This window comes from Oncorhynchus mykiss, chromosome 23 (assembly GCF_013265735.2).
Source record: "Oncorhynchus mykiss isolate Arlee chromosome 23, USDA_OmykA_1.1, whole genome shotgun sequence".
Lineage (NCBI taxonomy): Eukaryota > Metazoa > Chordata > Actinopteri > Salmoniformes > Salmonidae > Oncorhynchus > Oncorhynchus mykiss.
In genome coordinates, this window is record NC_048587.1 from 62491244 (window position 1) to 62506431 (window position 15188).

Sequence of the window (15188 nt, forward strand, 5' to 3'; positions counted from 1 at the left end):
GACTGTACTGACATGTACAGTAGATATTGAATCCAGTCTAAGACTGTACTGACATGAACAGTAGATATTGAATCCCAGTCTAAGACTGTACTGACATGTACAGTAGATATTGAATCCCAGTCTAAGACTGTACTGACATGAACAGTAGATATTGAATCCCAGTCTAAGACTGTACTGACATGTACAGTAGATATTGAATCCCAGTCTAAGACTGTACTGACATGAACAGTAGATATTGAATCCCAGTCTAAGACTGTACTGACATGTACAGTAGATATTGAATCCCAGTCTAAGACTGTACTGACATGAACAGTAGATATTGAATCCCAGTCTAAGACTGTACTGACATGTACAGTAGATATTGAATCCCAGTCTAAGACTGTACTGACATGTACAGTAGATATTGAATCAGTCTAAGACTGTACTGACATGAACAGTAGATATTGAATCCCAGTCTAAGACTATACTGACATGTACAGTAGATATTGAATCCAGTCTAAGACTGTACTGACATGTACAGTAGATATTGAATCCCAGTCTAAGACTGTACTGACATGAACAGTAGATATTGAATCCCAGTCTAAGACTGTACTGACATGTACAGTAGATATTGAATCCCAGTCTAAGACTGTACTGACATGTACAGTAGATATTGAATCCCAGTCTAAGACTGTACTGACATGTACAGTAGATATTGAATCCCAGACTAAGACTGTACTGACATGTACAGTAGATATTGAATCTCCCATTGACATCACATCCATTTGACTTCTATCACGATTCTCATCCAGTAAGGGAATCTAATGGGCAGGGAGCTGAAATACTACAGGTATAGTATAGCATGGATATCACATCACAATCTGTTGGGTATGACACCTCTCTCTAAGGAGTTTATTTAAAGGAGTCTGGATCAAGTCTGGCTCGGTCACATGATTGGGGTGAATGTGTCTGGTCACATGATGGTGGTGGATGTCTGGTCACATGGTTGGGGTTGATGTGTTTGGCTTGGTCACATGATGGTGGTGGATGTGTCTGGCTTCGTCACATGATGGTGGTGGATGTGTCTGTGGTGCTGGAGGAGTAGTTAAAGGCTTCAGTGGTCCAAGATGCGAAGGTTGCCCGACACAATCTTGTTCTCCAGTATCGTTCCAGCCGGGATGTCGATACGATCTCCGTGATTGGCTATGATGATGACCGTTCCCTACAGGGAGGAGAGGAGGGGCGTAAAGGGGTTAAAAAGGCAGGTTCAGGTTCAGTTTATTTGCTTTTTAATAAAAAAAAAACAACTTTATTTTAGATTTTCAGATATAGCAACAAAAACAGTACAACCCCTCATTCTCCCTCCCTCCACCCACTCCTTCCTCCACCCACTCCTTCCTCCCTCCCACCACCCCTCCCCACCCTCCCTCCCCTCCCTTCACCCACCCCTCCCCCTCCCTCCCTCCACCTACCCCTCCCTCCACCCCCCTCCCCTCCCCCTCTCCACCCACCCACCCCTCCCTCCATCCCCTCCACCCTCCCCTCCCTCCCTCCCTCCACCCATCCCTCCCAACCCTCCACCCACCCCTCCCTCCCCTGAACCCACCCCTCCCTCCCCTCCACCCACCCTCCTCCTAGCTGGAGGTAACATTGTTGGTGCGAACAGAAGCCACTAGGGACGAGTACAAAATCTTAATTCAGGAAAAGAATGATGGACCAAACCCAAATCTCTCTAGTACTGTAAATAGAGAGATAGTACTGTAGTCTGTACTGTAGTCTCTAGTACTGTAAATAGAGATAATACTGTAGTCTGTACTGTAGTCTCTAGTACTGTAAATAGAGATAGTACTGTACTGTAGTCGGTACTGTAGTCTCTAGTACTGTAAATAGAGAGATAGTACTGTACTGTAGTCTGTACTGTAGTCTGTACTGTAGTCTCTAGTACTGTAAATAGAGAGATAGTACTGTACTGTAGTCTGTACTGTAGTCTCTAGTACTGTAAATAGAGAGATAGTACTGTACTGTAGTCTGTACTGTAGTCTCTAGTACTGTAAATAGAGAGATAGTACTGTACTGTATGTAGTCTGTACTGTAGTCTCTAGTACTGTAAATAGAGAGATAGTACTGTACTGTAGTCTGTACTGTAGTCTCTAGTACTGTAAATAGAGAGATAGTACTGTACTGTAGTCTGTACTGTAGTCTCTAGTACTGTAAATAGAGAGATAGTACTGTACTGTACTGTAGTCTGTACTGTAGTCTCTAGTACTGTAAATAGAGAGATAGTACTGTACTGTAGTCTGTACTGTAGTCTGTACTGTAGTCTCTAGTACTGGAAATAGAGAGATAGTACTGTAGTCTGTACTGTAGTTTCTAGTACTGTAAATAGAGAGATAATACTGTACTGTAGTCTGTACTGTAGTCTCTAGTACTGTAAATAGATATTCCCACCCAACCTGGTCGAAAGCCTTCTCAGCATCAAGAGAGCTGACGACCTCTGGCTGTAGAGTTGAGTGGGCAGAATAGAGAACATTACATAGCCGGTTCATACTACAGAAAGACTGTCCACCTGAGATAAATCCGGTTTGGTCAGAGTTAATTATATTAGGCATCACTGTCTCTGAACGGCGAGAGACGACCTTAGTGAGAATGTTATAATCGCAGCACATAAGGCTTACAGGGCGGTATGAGCCACAGTCAGGGGGATTCTTGTCTTTTTTAAGCAAAACCCAAATAGTCGCCTGGGTGTCTGTGGCAGTTTCTGACTAGAAAGGATTTCAATGTACATTGAGCTGAGGATAGGGGATAATTTAGAGGAGAAGGCTTTATAAATTTCAACAGGGAAGCCATCAGGCCCAGGGGCTTTACCGCTCTGCATGGACTGGATTGCCAGAGTAGCTTCATCATCACTTACTGAGGCATCCATGTTGGTTTGTTCATCTGAATTGAGACAGGGGATGTCCACATTGTCTAGAAATGCAGGCACACGAGATGTGTCAGGAAGAGCAGAATTGCTTAAATTGATTTTTGATTTCTTTGGGATTGGTGGAAGTTAAATCAGCTGTTAACACAGATTTCAGGTATGGTGCTGCTAGCAGCAGATTGTGGAAGCTGGTGAGATAACAACTTGTTTTCTCTCTGTGTTCAGAGAATCTTTACCTCGACTTAAACAGAAGCTGCTCCGTTTGTTTGGTGGAAAGATTGTCAAATTCTGATTGGTGTAGCAGTCTCTCTTTTGTAGAGTTCAGGAATCGGAGACGAGGCATATCTGTTGTCCACATCTAGAATGAGTTGTTGTAGCGTCGCTAAGCGTTTGCTGTTCGTTGTCATATGCTTTGTATAAAATAATGTAGCCCCTTAGATAAGGTTTTAACATCTCACACACAGTAGAATGAGACATGTCAGGGGTGACGTTGATCTGGAAAAAGACATCAATGTGAGTTTATATGTATTTTTTAACTACAGGATAGTAGTAGTGGGTCAAGTCGTCACATGAGTTGTGACACAGTACTGTCCGGAAAGTGGATATCTAGCTGGACAGGTCTATGGTCTGAGATAGGATAGGTCTATGGTCTGAGATAGGACAGGTCTACGGTCTGAGATAGGACAGGTCTATGGTCTGAGATAGGACAGGTCTATGGTCTGAGATAGGACAGGTCTATGGTTTGAGATAGGACAGGTCTATGGTCTGAAATAGGACAGGTCTATGGTTTGAGATAGGACAGGTCTATGGTCTGAGATAGGACAGGTCTATGGTCTGAGATAGGACAGGTCTATGGTCTGAGATAGGACAGGTCTATGGTCTGAGATAGGACAGGTCTATGGTCTGAAATAGGACAGGTCTATGGTTTGAGATAGGACAGGTCTATGGTCTGAGATAGGACAGGTCTATGGTCTGAGATATGACAGGTCTATGGTCTGAGATAGGACAGGTCTATGGTCTGAGATAGGACAGGTCTATGGTCTGAGACAAGGATGTTGTGATATTGGCTATTAGTTACAAAAGGAAGAATTCTATTGTCCAGAAGGAAAAAGTCAATCCTACAGTATGAGCGGTAGACTGGAGGAAACAAGTCAATCCTACAGTATGAGCGGTGAACTGGAGGAAACAAGTCAATCCTAGAGTTTGAGCGGTAGACTGGAGGAAACAAGTCAATCCTACAGTATGAGCGGTGAACTGGAGGAAACAAGTCAATCCTACAGTATGAGCGGTGAACTGGAGGAAACAAGTCAATCCTACAGTATGAGCGGTGAACTGGAGGAAACAAGTCAATCCTAGAGTTTGAGCGGTGGACTGGAGGAAACAAGTCAAACCTACAGTATGAGCGGTGAACTGGAGGAAACAAGTCAATCCTACAGTATGAGCGGTGAACTGGAGGAAACAAGTCAATCCTAGAGTTTGAGCGGTGGACTGGAGGAAACAAGTCAATCCTACAGTCTATTTAGTGTATGTAAACTTCTGACCCACTGGAATTGTGATACAGTGATTTATAAGTTAAATAATCTGTCTGTAAACAATTGTTGGATAAATGACTTGTGTCATGCACAAAGTAGAGGTCCTAACCGACTTGCCAAAACTATAGTTTGTTAACAAGACATTTGTGGAGTGGTTGAAAAACAAGTTTTAATGACTCCAACCTAAGTGTATGTAAACTTCCAACTTCAACTGTATCATTGTTATTGTAAAGTTCCTTCATTCCATCTGGGCCCATCACAGATGTGTCTCTGAGATAATAGAGGACTAAGAATCTCCCTGACCATGTGACCTAGCCAGAAAAACCTCAGGGGCCTGTGAACTCACCTTGAGAGAAACTTGTTTTCCAAACGTGACGTCACCGGACACAGTCAGGTGATCCAGCTCCAGCATATCAGGGATGCTCTCGAACCGCGTCTGGTATTCCTGGACCTTAGCACAGACAGACAGACAGACGGGTATGTCATTCTGAGTTTAGAGCAGTAACACATACTTTGAGGAGAGGGAGGGAAAGAGAGAGCTCTATCTTGGTATGTTTATTCCCACTGGATGACCTACAGTGCCTTGCGAAAGTATTCAGCCCCCTTGAACTTTGCGACCTTTTGCCACATTTCAGGCTTCAAACATAAAGATATAAAACTGTATTTTTTTGTGAAGAATCAACAACAAGTGGGACACAATCATGAAGTGGAACAACATTTATTGGATATTTGAAACTTTTTTAACAAATCAAAAACTGAAAAATTGGGCGTGCAAAATTATTCAAATGTACTGTGAATAAAGGTCAGCGTGCCCCATTCAAATGTACTGTGACTAAAGGTCAGCATGCCCCATTCAAATGTACTGTGAATAAAGGTCAGCGTGCCCCATTCAAATGTACTGTGACTAAAGGTCAGCATGCCCCATTCAAATGTACTGTGAATAAAGGTCAGCATGCCCCATTCAAATGTACTGTGAATAAAGGTCAGCGTGCCCCATTCAAATGTACTGTGACTAAAGGTCAGCATGCCCCATTCAAATGTACTGTGAATAAAGGTCAGCATGCCCCATTCAAATGTACTGTGAATAAAGGTCAGCATGCCCCATTCAAATGTAGTGTGAATAAAGGTCAGCATGCCCCATTCAAATGTACTGTGAATAAAGGTCAGCATGCCCCATTCAAATGTAGTGTGACTAAAGGTCAGCATGCCCCATTCAAATGTAGTGTGACTAAAGGTCAGCATGCCCCATTCAAATGTACTGTGAATAAAGGTCATCATGCTCCATTCCAATGTAGTGTGACTAAAGGTCACCATGCCCCATTCAAATGTAGTGTGACTAAAGGTCAGCATGTAGAGGATGTATCTGAACCACCAAACACCAAGAGTAGGTGTTTCATCTGGACAGGCTTTTCAACTATGGTCCTTACAAAACATTTGTTTTTCCTTCTCTCCTAATCAGGGACTGATTCAGACCGCACACACGTTGAGTGAACTCTTTCACCAATCAGAGACATTCATAAAACAATTAAAAGGGAAGTCCAGGATTTTACAACTTGATGTAAGATGGTTCCTCACCCTGAAAGTAGTCTATGGGCCAGGAGAAACTGTAATCCATGCTTCAGTTTTCTTTAGACATCCACTACAAACTTCAGCAACATTAAACTTTTTTTTTTTATGTAACTTTTATTTAAAAAAGGCAAGTCAGTTAAGAACAAATTCTTATTTACAATGACCGGGGAACAGTGGGTCAACTGCCTTGTTCACAGGGAGATTTTTACCTTGTCAGCTCGGGGATTCGATGCAGTAACCTTTCGGTTACTGGCCCCCTTTAACCACTAGGCTACCTGCCGCCGCTAACATTAGCCACCGCTAGCAAACAATCAAAGGGAGTGATGAAGGCAACCCACATTTTTTTGTTATGGCCAAATCAACTCAAATAACTAAATATTTGGTTTGGCATTAAAGGCCCAGAGCAGGCAAAATTCATATTTTTCTCTGTTTTGTAAAACATTTTTTATTTTTATTTAACCTTTATTTAACCAGGCAAGTCAGTTAATTAAGAACAAATTATTATTTACAATGACAGCCTACCAAAAGGCAAAAGACCTCCTGCGGGGACGGGGGATCAATTTAGAAAATATATATAAATAAATAACTTAGAAATATAATAATACATTAGAAATATAGGACAAAACACACATCACGACAAGAGAGACAACACTACATAAAGAGAGACCTAAAGACAACAACATAGCAAGGCAGCAACACACGACAATACAGCATGGTAGCAACACAACATGAAAACAACATGGTAGCAAAACAACATGGTAGCTTACATTGTACAACAGCTGTAGAAACAAACACTGTAAAAGTGTGAACAATTTATGAGTATTATTTCCTGAGAGTTGCTGGTAGAGAATAATCTACACAGGCCCTTCTAATCAGCAGGTCTTGCATGGGTGGAGTTTTGGCTTGCCTGGTGACATCACCAGTCTGTATTTTAGTTAAATAGACCAATGAGAAAAACAGTTCCAAACCTCTCTGCCAATAACAGCTAGTTTTCCGTTTTCAGAGATCACTCCCAGACAGTCCAAGCAAAATTCTTGCGTGAGAAATAGTTTTTGGCTAAAATGCTACTTTTGTTTCTTTTTGACCATTCTATTTAATCTAAAACTATTACAGTAAGGTACTTAATTGTTACCCAGAAATTATATGATACTGAGATATAAAAAAAAAAAAATGGCTGCATGAGGCCTTTATAAAGGTGACTTGGCAATAGAGTTCCACAGTATGATATCGAATCAGAGTAAATAGAGACAAATATATTTAAAAGTTACCTTGTCCAAGAGATGGCCATCAAAACGTCACAGGGTAAGCTGTTTCTAAAATCCCCTATGGGAAAACTGTATGGTGGAAAAACGACTGGAACCATTTCCCTGTTTGACTGCTAGGTTTTATGGGTATTATTACACCTCCACCGTGGGGCTCTATTTAAGATTAAAACCAATATTTATTGGTTGCTCAAATGCAATGCGCTTGTCAACAAAGCACCTTTGATTAAATCTTGCCCTCAGCAGTGGAAATCCAGCCTTACCTTAGTAAAGGAGCTGCCCAGCTTGACGTGGGGCGTGGTTAAGGTTAGTTAGTAGTTACAGTAAGGTTAGGGTTACGTTAGTTACCTTAGTAAAGGAGCTGCCCAGCTTGACGTGGGGCGTGGTTAAGGTTAGTTAGTAGTTATAGTAGTAGTAGTAGTAAGGTTAGGGTTACGTTAGTTACCTTAGTAAAGGAGCTGCCCAGCTTGATGTGGGGCGTGGTTAAGGTTAGTTAGTAGTTATAGTAATAGTAAGGTTAGGGTTACGTTAGTTACCTTAGTAAAGGAGCTGCCCAGCTTGACGTGGGGCGTGGTTAAGGTTAGGTAGTAGTTATAGTAGTAGTAGTAAGGTTAGGGTTACGTTAGTTACCTTAGTAAAGGAGCTGCCCAGCTTGACGTGGGGCGTGGTTAAGGTTAGTTAGTAGTTATAGTAAGGTTAGGGTTACGTTAGTTACCTTAGTAAAGGAGCTGCCCAGCTTGACGTGGGGCATGGTTAAGGTTAGTTAGTAGTTATAGTAAGGTTAGGGTTACGTTAGTTACCTTAGTAAAGGAGCTGCCCAGCTTGACGTGGGGCGTGGTTAAGGTTAGTTAGTAGTTATAGTAAGGTTAGGGTTACGTTAGTTACCTTAGTAAAGGAGCTGCCCAGCTTGACGTGGGGCGTGGTTAAGGTTAGTTAGTAGTTATAGTAAGGTTAGGGTTACGTTAGTTACCTTAGTAAAGGAGCTGCCCAGCTTGACGTGGGGAGTGGTTAAGGTTAGTTAGTAGTTATAGTAAGGTTAGGGTTACGTTAGTTACCTTAGTAAAGGAGCTGCCCAGCTTGACGTGGGGTGTGGTTAAGGTTAGTTAGTAGTTACAGTAAGGTTAGGGTTACGTTAGTTACCTTAGTAAAGGAGCTGCCCAGCTTGACGTGGGGTGTGGTTAAGGTTAGTTAGTAGTTATAGTAAGGTTAGGGTTACGTTAGTTACCTTAGTAAAGGAGACACCCAGCTTGACGTGGGGCGTGGTTAAGGTTAATTAGTAGTTATAGTAAGGTTAGGGTTACGTTAGTTACCTTAGTAAAGGAGCTACCCAGCCTGATGTGGGGCGTGGTTAAGGTTAATTAGTAGTTATAGTAAGGTTAGGGTTACGTTAGTTACCTTAGTAAAGGAGCTGCCCAGCTTGACGTGGGGTGTGGTTAAGTTTAGTTAGTAGTTACAGTAAGGTTAGGGTTACGTTAGTTACCTTAGTAAAGGAGCTGCCCAGCTTGACGTGGGGTGTGGTTAAGGTTAGTTAGTAGTTATAGTAAGGTTAGGGTTACGTTAGTTACCTTAGTAAAGGAGCTGCCCAGCTTGACGTGGGGCGTGGTTAAGGTTAGTTAGTAGTTATAGTAAGGTTAGGGTTACGTTAGTTACCTTAGTAAAGGAGCTGCCCAGCTTGACGTGGGGCGTGGTTAAGGTTAGTTAGTAGTTATAGTAAGGTTAGGGTTATGTTAGTTACCTTAGTAAAGGAGCTGCCCAGCTTGACGTGGGGTGTGCTTAAGTTTAGTTAGTAGTTATAGTAAGGTTAGGGTTACGTTAGTTACCTTAGTAAAGGAGCTGCCCAGCTTGACGTGGGGCGTGGTAGGGAACTCTCTCTTCTGGCTCATGGTGAGAGAGCCCGCCTCCAGGCTGTAGAGGTTGGACATGACCAATAGGAGGTCAGAGACGGTCTTGACGGGCAGGAAGCGGGATCGCGGCACGTTGATGCCCAGGGCGTTGTCGAAGCTCTTGATGGCCGCGCCCACCGCCGTCTCCAGCTGGATCACGTTCTGACCGCCGTCCAGTGTCTGGCAGGAGAACAGGTGGTTAGTAACACACACACACACACACAACACACAACACACACACACACACACACACACACACACACACACACACACACACTCTAAAGGATGTAGGTAGTGGATTCATATACAGATACACACGCACACATACACAAACAAACTGAAGAATGTACTGTAGGCCTCAGGTAGTGGGTTCAGATGGAGAACCTCTGAGCTAGTCACGAGACAAGTTTTAGGCTGCTTCACTAGGATCTGAATGATCCACTTAATATGAAAGAGGGAGAATATCACAGTGAGTTATGTAATGAAATAACACATCCCCACCTGCAGCGTACAGTAGTGTTCTGTTACCTACATCTACTAGCTAACAACATCAGGGCAGTAGTTCTATAATATACAGTAGTGTTCTGTTACCTACATCTAACAACATCAGGTCAGTAGTTCTATAATATACAGTAGTGTTCTGTTACCTACATCTACTAGCTAACAACATCAGGACAGTAGTTCTATAATATACAGTAGTGTTCTGTTACCTACATCTAACAACATCAGGTCAGTAGTTCTATAATATACAGTAATGTTCTGTTACCTACATCTACTAGCTAACAACATCAGGGCAGTAGTTCTATAATATACAGTAGTGTTCTGTTACCTACATCTAACAACATCAGGTCAGTAGTTCTATAATATACAGTAATGTTCTGTTACCTACATCTACTAGCTAACAACATCAGGTCAGTAGTTCTATAATATACAGTAGTGTTATGTTACCTACATCTACTAGCTAACAACATCAGGACAGTAGTTCTATAATATACAGTAGTGTTCTGTTACCTACATCTAACAACATCAGGTCAGTAGTTCTATAATATACAGTAGTGTTCTGTTACCTACATCTACTAGCTAACAACATCAGGGCAGTAGTTCTATAATATACAGTAGTGTTCTGTTACCTACATCTACTATCTAACAACATCAGGTCAGTAGTTCTATAATATACAGTAGTGTTCTGTTACCTACATCTAACAACATCAGGTCAGTAGTTCTATAATATACAGTAGTGTTCTGTTACCTACATCTACTAGCTAACAACATCAGGTCAGTAGTTCTATAATATACAGTAGTGTTCTGTTACCTACATCTAACAACATCAGGTCAGTAGTTCTATAATATACAGTAATGTTATGTTACCTACATCTACTAGCTAACAACATCAGGGCAGTAGTTCTATAATATACAGTAGTGTTCTGTTACCTACATCTACTAGCTAACAACATCAGGTCAGTAGTTCTATAATATACAGCAGTGTTCTGTTACCTACATCTAACAACATCAGGTCAGTAGTTCTATAATATACAGTAATGTTCTGTTACCTACATCTACTAGCTAACAACATCAGGTCAGTAGTTATAATATACAGTAGTGTTCTGTTACCTACATCTACTAGCTAACAACATCAGGTCAGTAGTTATAATATACAGTAGTGTTCTGTTCCCTACATCTAACAACATCAGGTCAGTAGTTCTATAATATACAGAAGTGTTCTGTTACCTACATCTAACAACATCAGGACAGTAGTTCTATAATATACAGTAGTGTTCTGTTACCTACATCTAACAACATCAGGTCAGTAGTTCTATAATATACAGTAGTGTTCTGTTCCCTACATCTAACAACATCAGGACAGTAGTTCTATAATATACAGTAGTGTTCTGTTACCTACATCTAACAACATCAGGTCAGTAGTTCTATAATATACAGTAGTGTTCTGTTACCTACATCTAACAACATCAGGTCAGTAGTTCTATAATATACAGTAGTGTTCTGTTACCTACATCTACTAGCTAACAACATCAGGTCAGTAGTTCTATAATATACAGTAGTGTTCTGTTACCTACATCTACTAGCTAACAACATCAGGTCAGTAGTTCTATAATATACAGCAGTGTTCTGTTACCTACATCTACTAGCTAACAACATCAGGGCAGTAGTTCTATAATATACAGTAGTGTTCTGTTACCTACATCTAACAACATCAGGACAGTAGTTCTATAATATACAGCAGTGTTCTGTTACCTACATCTAACAACATCAGGACAGTAGTTCTATAATATACAGTAGTGTTCTGTTACCTACATCTAACAACATCAGGTCAGTAGTTCTATAATATACAGTAGTGTTCTGTTACCTACATCTACTAGCTAACAACATCAGGGCAGTAGTTCTATAATATACAGCAGTGTTCTGTTACCTACATCTAACAACATCAGGTCAGTAGTTCTATAATATACAGTAGTGTTCTGTTACCTACATCTACTAGCTAACAACATCAGGTCAGTAGTTCTATAATATACAGTAGTGTTCTGTTACCTACATCTACTAGCTAACAACATCAGGTCAGTAGTTCTATAATATACAGTAGTGTTCTGTTACCTACATCTAACAACATCAGGTCAGTAGTTCTATAATATACAGTAGTGTTCTGTTACCTACATCTACTAGCTAACAACATCAGGTCAGTAGTTCTATAATATACAGTAGTGTCTGTTACCTACATCTAACAACATCAGGTCAGTAGTTCTATAATATACAGTAGTGTTCTGTTACCTACATCTAACAACATCAGGTCAGTAGTTCTATAATATACAGTAGTGTTCTGTTACCTACATCTACTAGCTAACAACGTCAGGGCAGTAGTTCTATAATATACAGTAGTGTTCTGTTACCTACATCTAACAACATCAGGTCAGTAGTTCTATAATATACAGTAATGTTCTGTTACCTACATCTACTAACTAACAACATCAGGTCAGTAGTTCTATAATATACAGTAGTGTTCTGTTACCTACATCTACTAGCTAACAACATCAGGTCAGTAGTTCTATAATATACAGTAGTGTTCTGTTACCTACATCTAACAACATCAGGTCAGTAGTTCTATAATATACAGTACGGTGCCTTCAGAAAGTTTTCAGACCCCTTGACATTTTCAACATTTTGTTACAGCCTTATTCTAAAATGGATTATTTTCTACACACAACACCCCATCATTGACAAAGCGAAAACAGGTTTTTAGACAATTTTGCAAATGTATTAATAATAAAAAACAGAAATACCTTATTTACATAAGTATTCAGACCCTTTGCTATGAGACTCAAATATAAATATATATATATATATATATCATACCCCCCCCCAGATCTGGGGAAGGTAACCAAAACATTTCTGCAGCATTGAAGGTCCCCAAGAACACAATGGCCTCCATCATTCTTAAATGGAAGAAGTTTGGAACCACTAAGACTCTTCCAAGAGCTGGCCACCCGGCCAATCTGAGCAATCGGGGGAGAATAACAGGATGGTCACTCTGACAGAGCTCTAGAGTTCCTCTGTGGAGAAGGGAGAAACTTCCAGAAGGACAACCATTTCTGCAGCACTTCACCAATCAGGCCTTTAGCACTTTATCAATCAGGCCAGATGGAAGCCACTCCTCAGTAAAAGGCACATGAAAGCCCGCATGGAGTTTGCCAAAAGGCACCTAAAGACTTTCAGATCATGAGAAACAAGACTCTCTGGTCTGATCAAACCAAGATTGAACTTTTTGGCCTGAATGCAAAGCGTCACGTCTGGACGAAACCTGGCACCATCCCTACGGGGAAGCATGGTGGTGGCAGCATCATGCCGTGGGGATGTTTTTCAGTGGCAGGGACTGGGAGACTAGTCAGGAACAAGGAAAAGATGAACGGAGAAAAGTACAGAGGTCCTTGATCCTGCTCCAGAGTGCCCATGACTTCAGACTGTGGCGAAAGTTCACCTTCTAACGGGACAATGACCCTAAGCACACAGCTAATACAACACAGACGTGGCTTGAATGTCCTGAATGTCCTCGAGTGGCCCAGCCAGAGCCCGGACTTGAACATCTCTGGAGAGACCTAAAAATAGCTGTGCAGCAACGCTCCCCATCCAACCTGACAGAGCTTGAGAGGATTTGCCGAGAAGAATGGGAGAAACTCCCCAAATACAGGTGTGCCAAGCTTGTAGAGTCATACCCAAGAAGACTGGAGGCTGTGATCACTGCTTCAACAAAGTACTGAGTAAAGTAAATACTTATGTAAATATGATATTCTAAAACCCTGTTTTTGCTTTGTCATTATGGAGTACAGTGTGTAGATTGATGATGAAAAAACAATAATTGAATCCATTTTAGAATAAGGCTGTAACGTAACAAAATATGGAAAAAGTCAAGGGATCTGAATACTTTCCCAAGGCATTGTATATCCAATAGAAGTAGCAGTCTCTGTAATGTCTCAGGTCAGAGCCACTCTGTAATGTCTCAGTGCAGAGCCTCTCTGTAATGTCTCAGGGCAGCTCCACTCAGTAATGTCTCAACGCAGCTCCACTCTGTAATGTCTCAGGGCAGCTCCACTCTGTAATGTTTCAGGGCAGCTCCACTCAGTAATGTCTCAGGGCAGCTCCACTCTGTAATGTCTCAGGGAAGCTCCACTCAGTAATGTCTCAGGGCAGCTCCACTCTGTAATGTCTCAGGGCAGCTCCACTCTGTAATGTCTCAGGGCAGAGCCACTCTGTAATGTCTCAGGACAGAGCCACTCTGTAATGTCTCAGGGCAGAGCCACTCTGTAATGTCTCAGGACAGAGCCACTCTGTAATGTCTCAGGGCAGAGCCACTCTGTAATGTCTCAGGACAGAGCCACTCAGTAGTGTCTCAGGGCAGAGCCACTCTTTAACGTCTCAGGGCAGCTCCACTCTGTAATGTCTCAGGGCAGAGCCACTCTGTAATGTCTCAGGGCAGAGCCACTCTGTAATGTCTCAGGGCAGCTCTACTCTGTAATGTCTCAGGGCAGCTCCACTCTGTAATGTCTCAGGGCAGCTCCACTCTGTAATGTCTCAGGGCAGCTCCACTCTGTAATGTCTCAGGGTAGCTCCACTCTGTAATGTCTCAGGGCAGAGCCACTCTGTAATGTCTCAGGGCAGCTCTACTCTGTAATGTCTCAGGGCAGCTCTACTCTGTAATGTCTCAGGGCAGCTCCACTCTGTAATGTCTCAGGGCAGCTCCACTCTGTAATGTCTCAGGGCAGCTCCACTCTGTAATGTCTCAGTGAGGCCCCCTCTGTAATGTCTCAGGGCAGAGCCACTCTGTAATGTCTCAGGGCAGAGCCACTCTGTAATGTCTCAGTGAGGCCCCCTCTGTAATGTCTCAGGGCAGCTCCACTCTGTAATGTCTCAGGGTAGCTCCACTCTGTAATGTCTCAGGGCAGAGCCACTCTGTAATGTCTCAGGGCAGAGTCACTCTGTAACTCTGTAAAGAACATTCCAGAGCATGAGTTAATGTTTCTGTTCTATACCGTACCAGGAAGCGATGGTTCCAGTTTGGAGTAGGAGGGCCAGACACTGGTCTATACAATGAAAACTGTTGACACAGCAGATACTGTCTGCTATGAATTATAGATATCTTTCATACAGATCTTAACCTTGTGACCCGTCCTATATATCTGTTGTTCGTCATTGTAGGTTTAAAGGGGTGTATCTTGGCTTTAAAAGATCTTTGTACTTTTGTCTCGTGGCTCTCAACGAATCATTTGATCGTGATTTGTCGACCAGCCATCATTATCGTAGAGCACTCAATCGATTCACTTTGAATGAGAAGTGTAATCTTAGATAATACAGCCATGCACACCCCCCCCCCCCCCCCCCCATGCAGACTCACCCACCCCCCCCATGCCCACATGCAGACTCACACACCCCCCACCCACCCCTGCCCACATGCAGACTCACAACCCCCCCCCCCCCCCCCCCCCCCCACCCCTGCCCACATGCAGACTCACACACCCATCCACACAAACACTCTTTA

The 15188-nt window shown here is 42.2% G+C and overlaps 1 protein-coding gene across 4 annotated transcripts in view; it reads right to left on the reverse strand.

Moving 5' to 3' along the window:
* Nucleotides 1–637: 637 nt before the first annotated feature.
* LOC118943941 (UTP--glucose-1-phosphate uridylyltransferase-like) overlaps nucleotides 638–15188 on the reverse strand; it is a 68656-nt gene continuing 54105 nt past the window's right edge. For 3 of the 4 annotated variants that reach the window (XM_036961015.1, XM_036961013.1, XM_036961017.1), the window contains exons 9-11: nucleotides 9083–9325; nucleotides 4778–4882; nucleotides 864–1201 (exon numbers count right to left, since the gene is read on the reverse strand). In XM_036961015.1, the coding sequence (XP_036816910.1) occupies nucleotides 1094–1201; nucleotides 4778–4882; nucleotides 9083–9325 (456 nt within the window). In that variant the 3' untranslated portion in view covers nucleotides 864–1093. Of the gene's footprint in view, nucleotides 1202–4777; nucleotides 4883–9082; nucleotides 9326–15188 lie in introns of all 4 variants that reach the window. The other variant, XM_036961014.1, reaches the window with a different exon arrangement.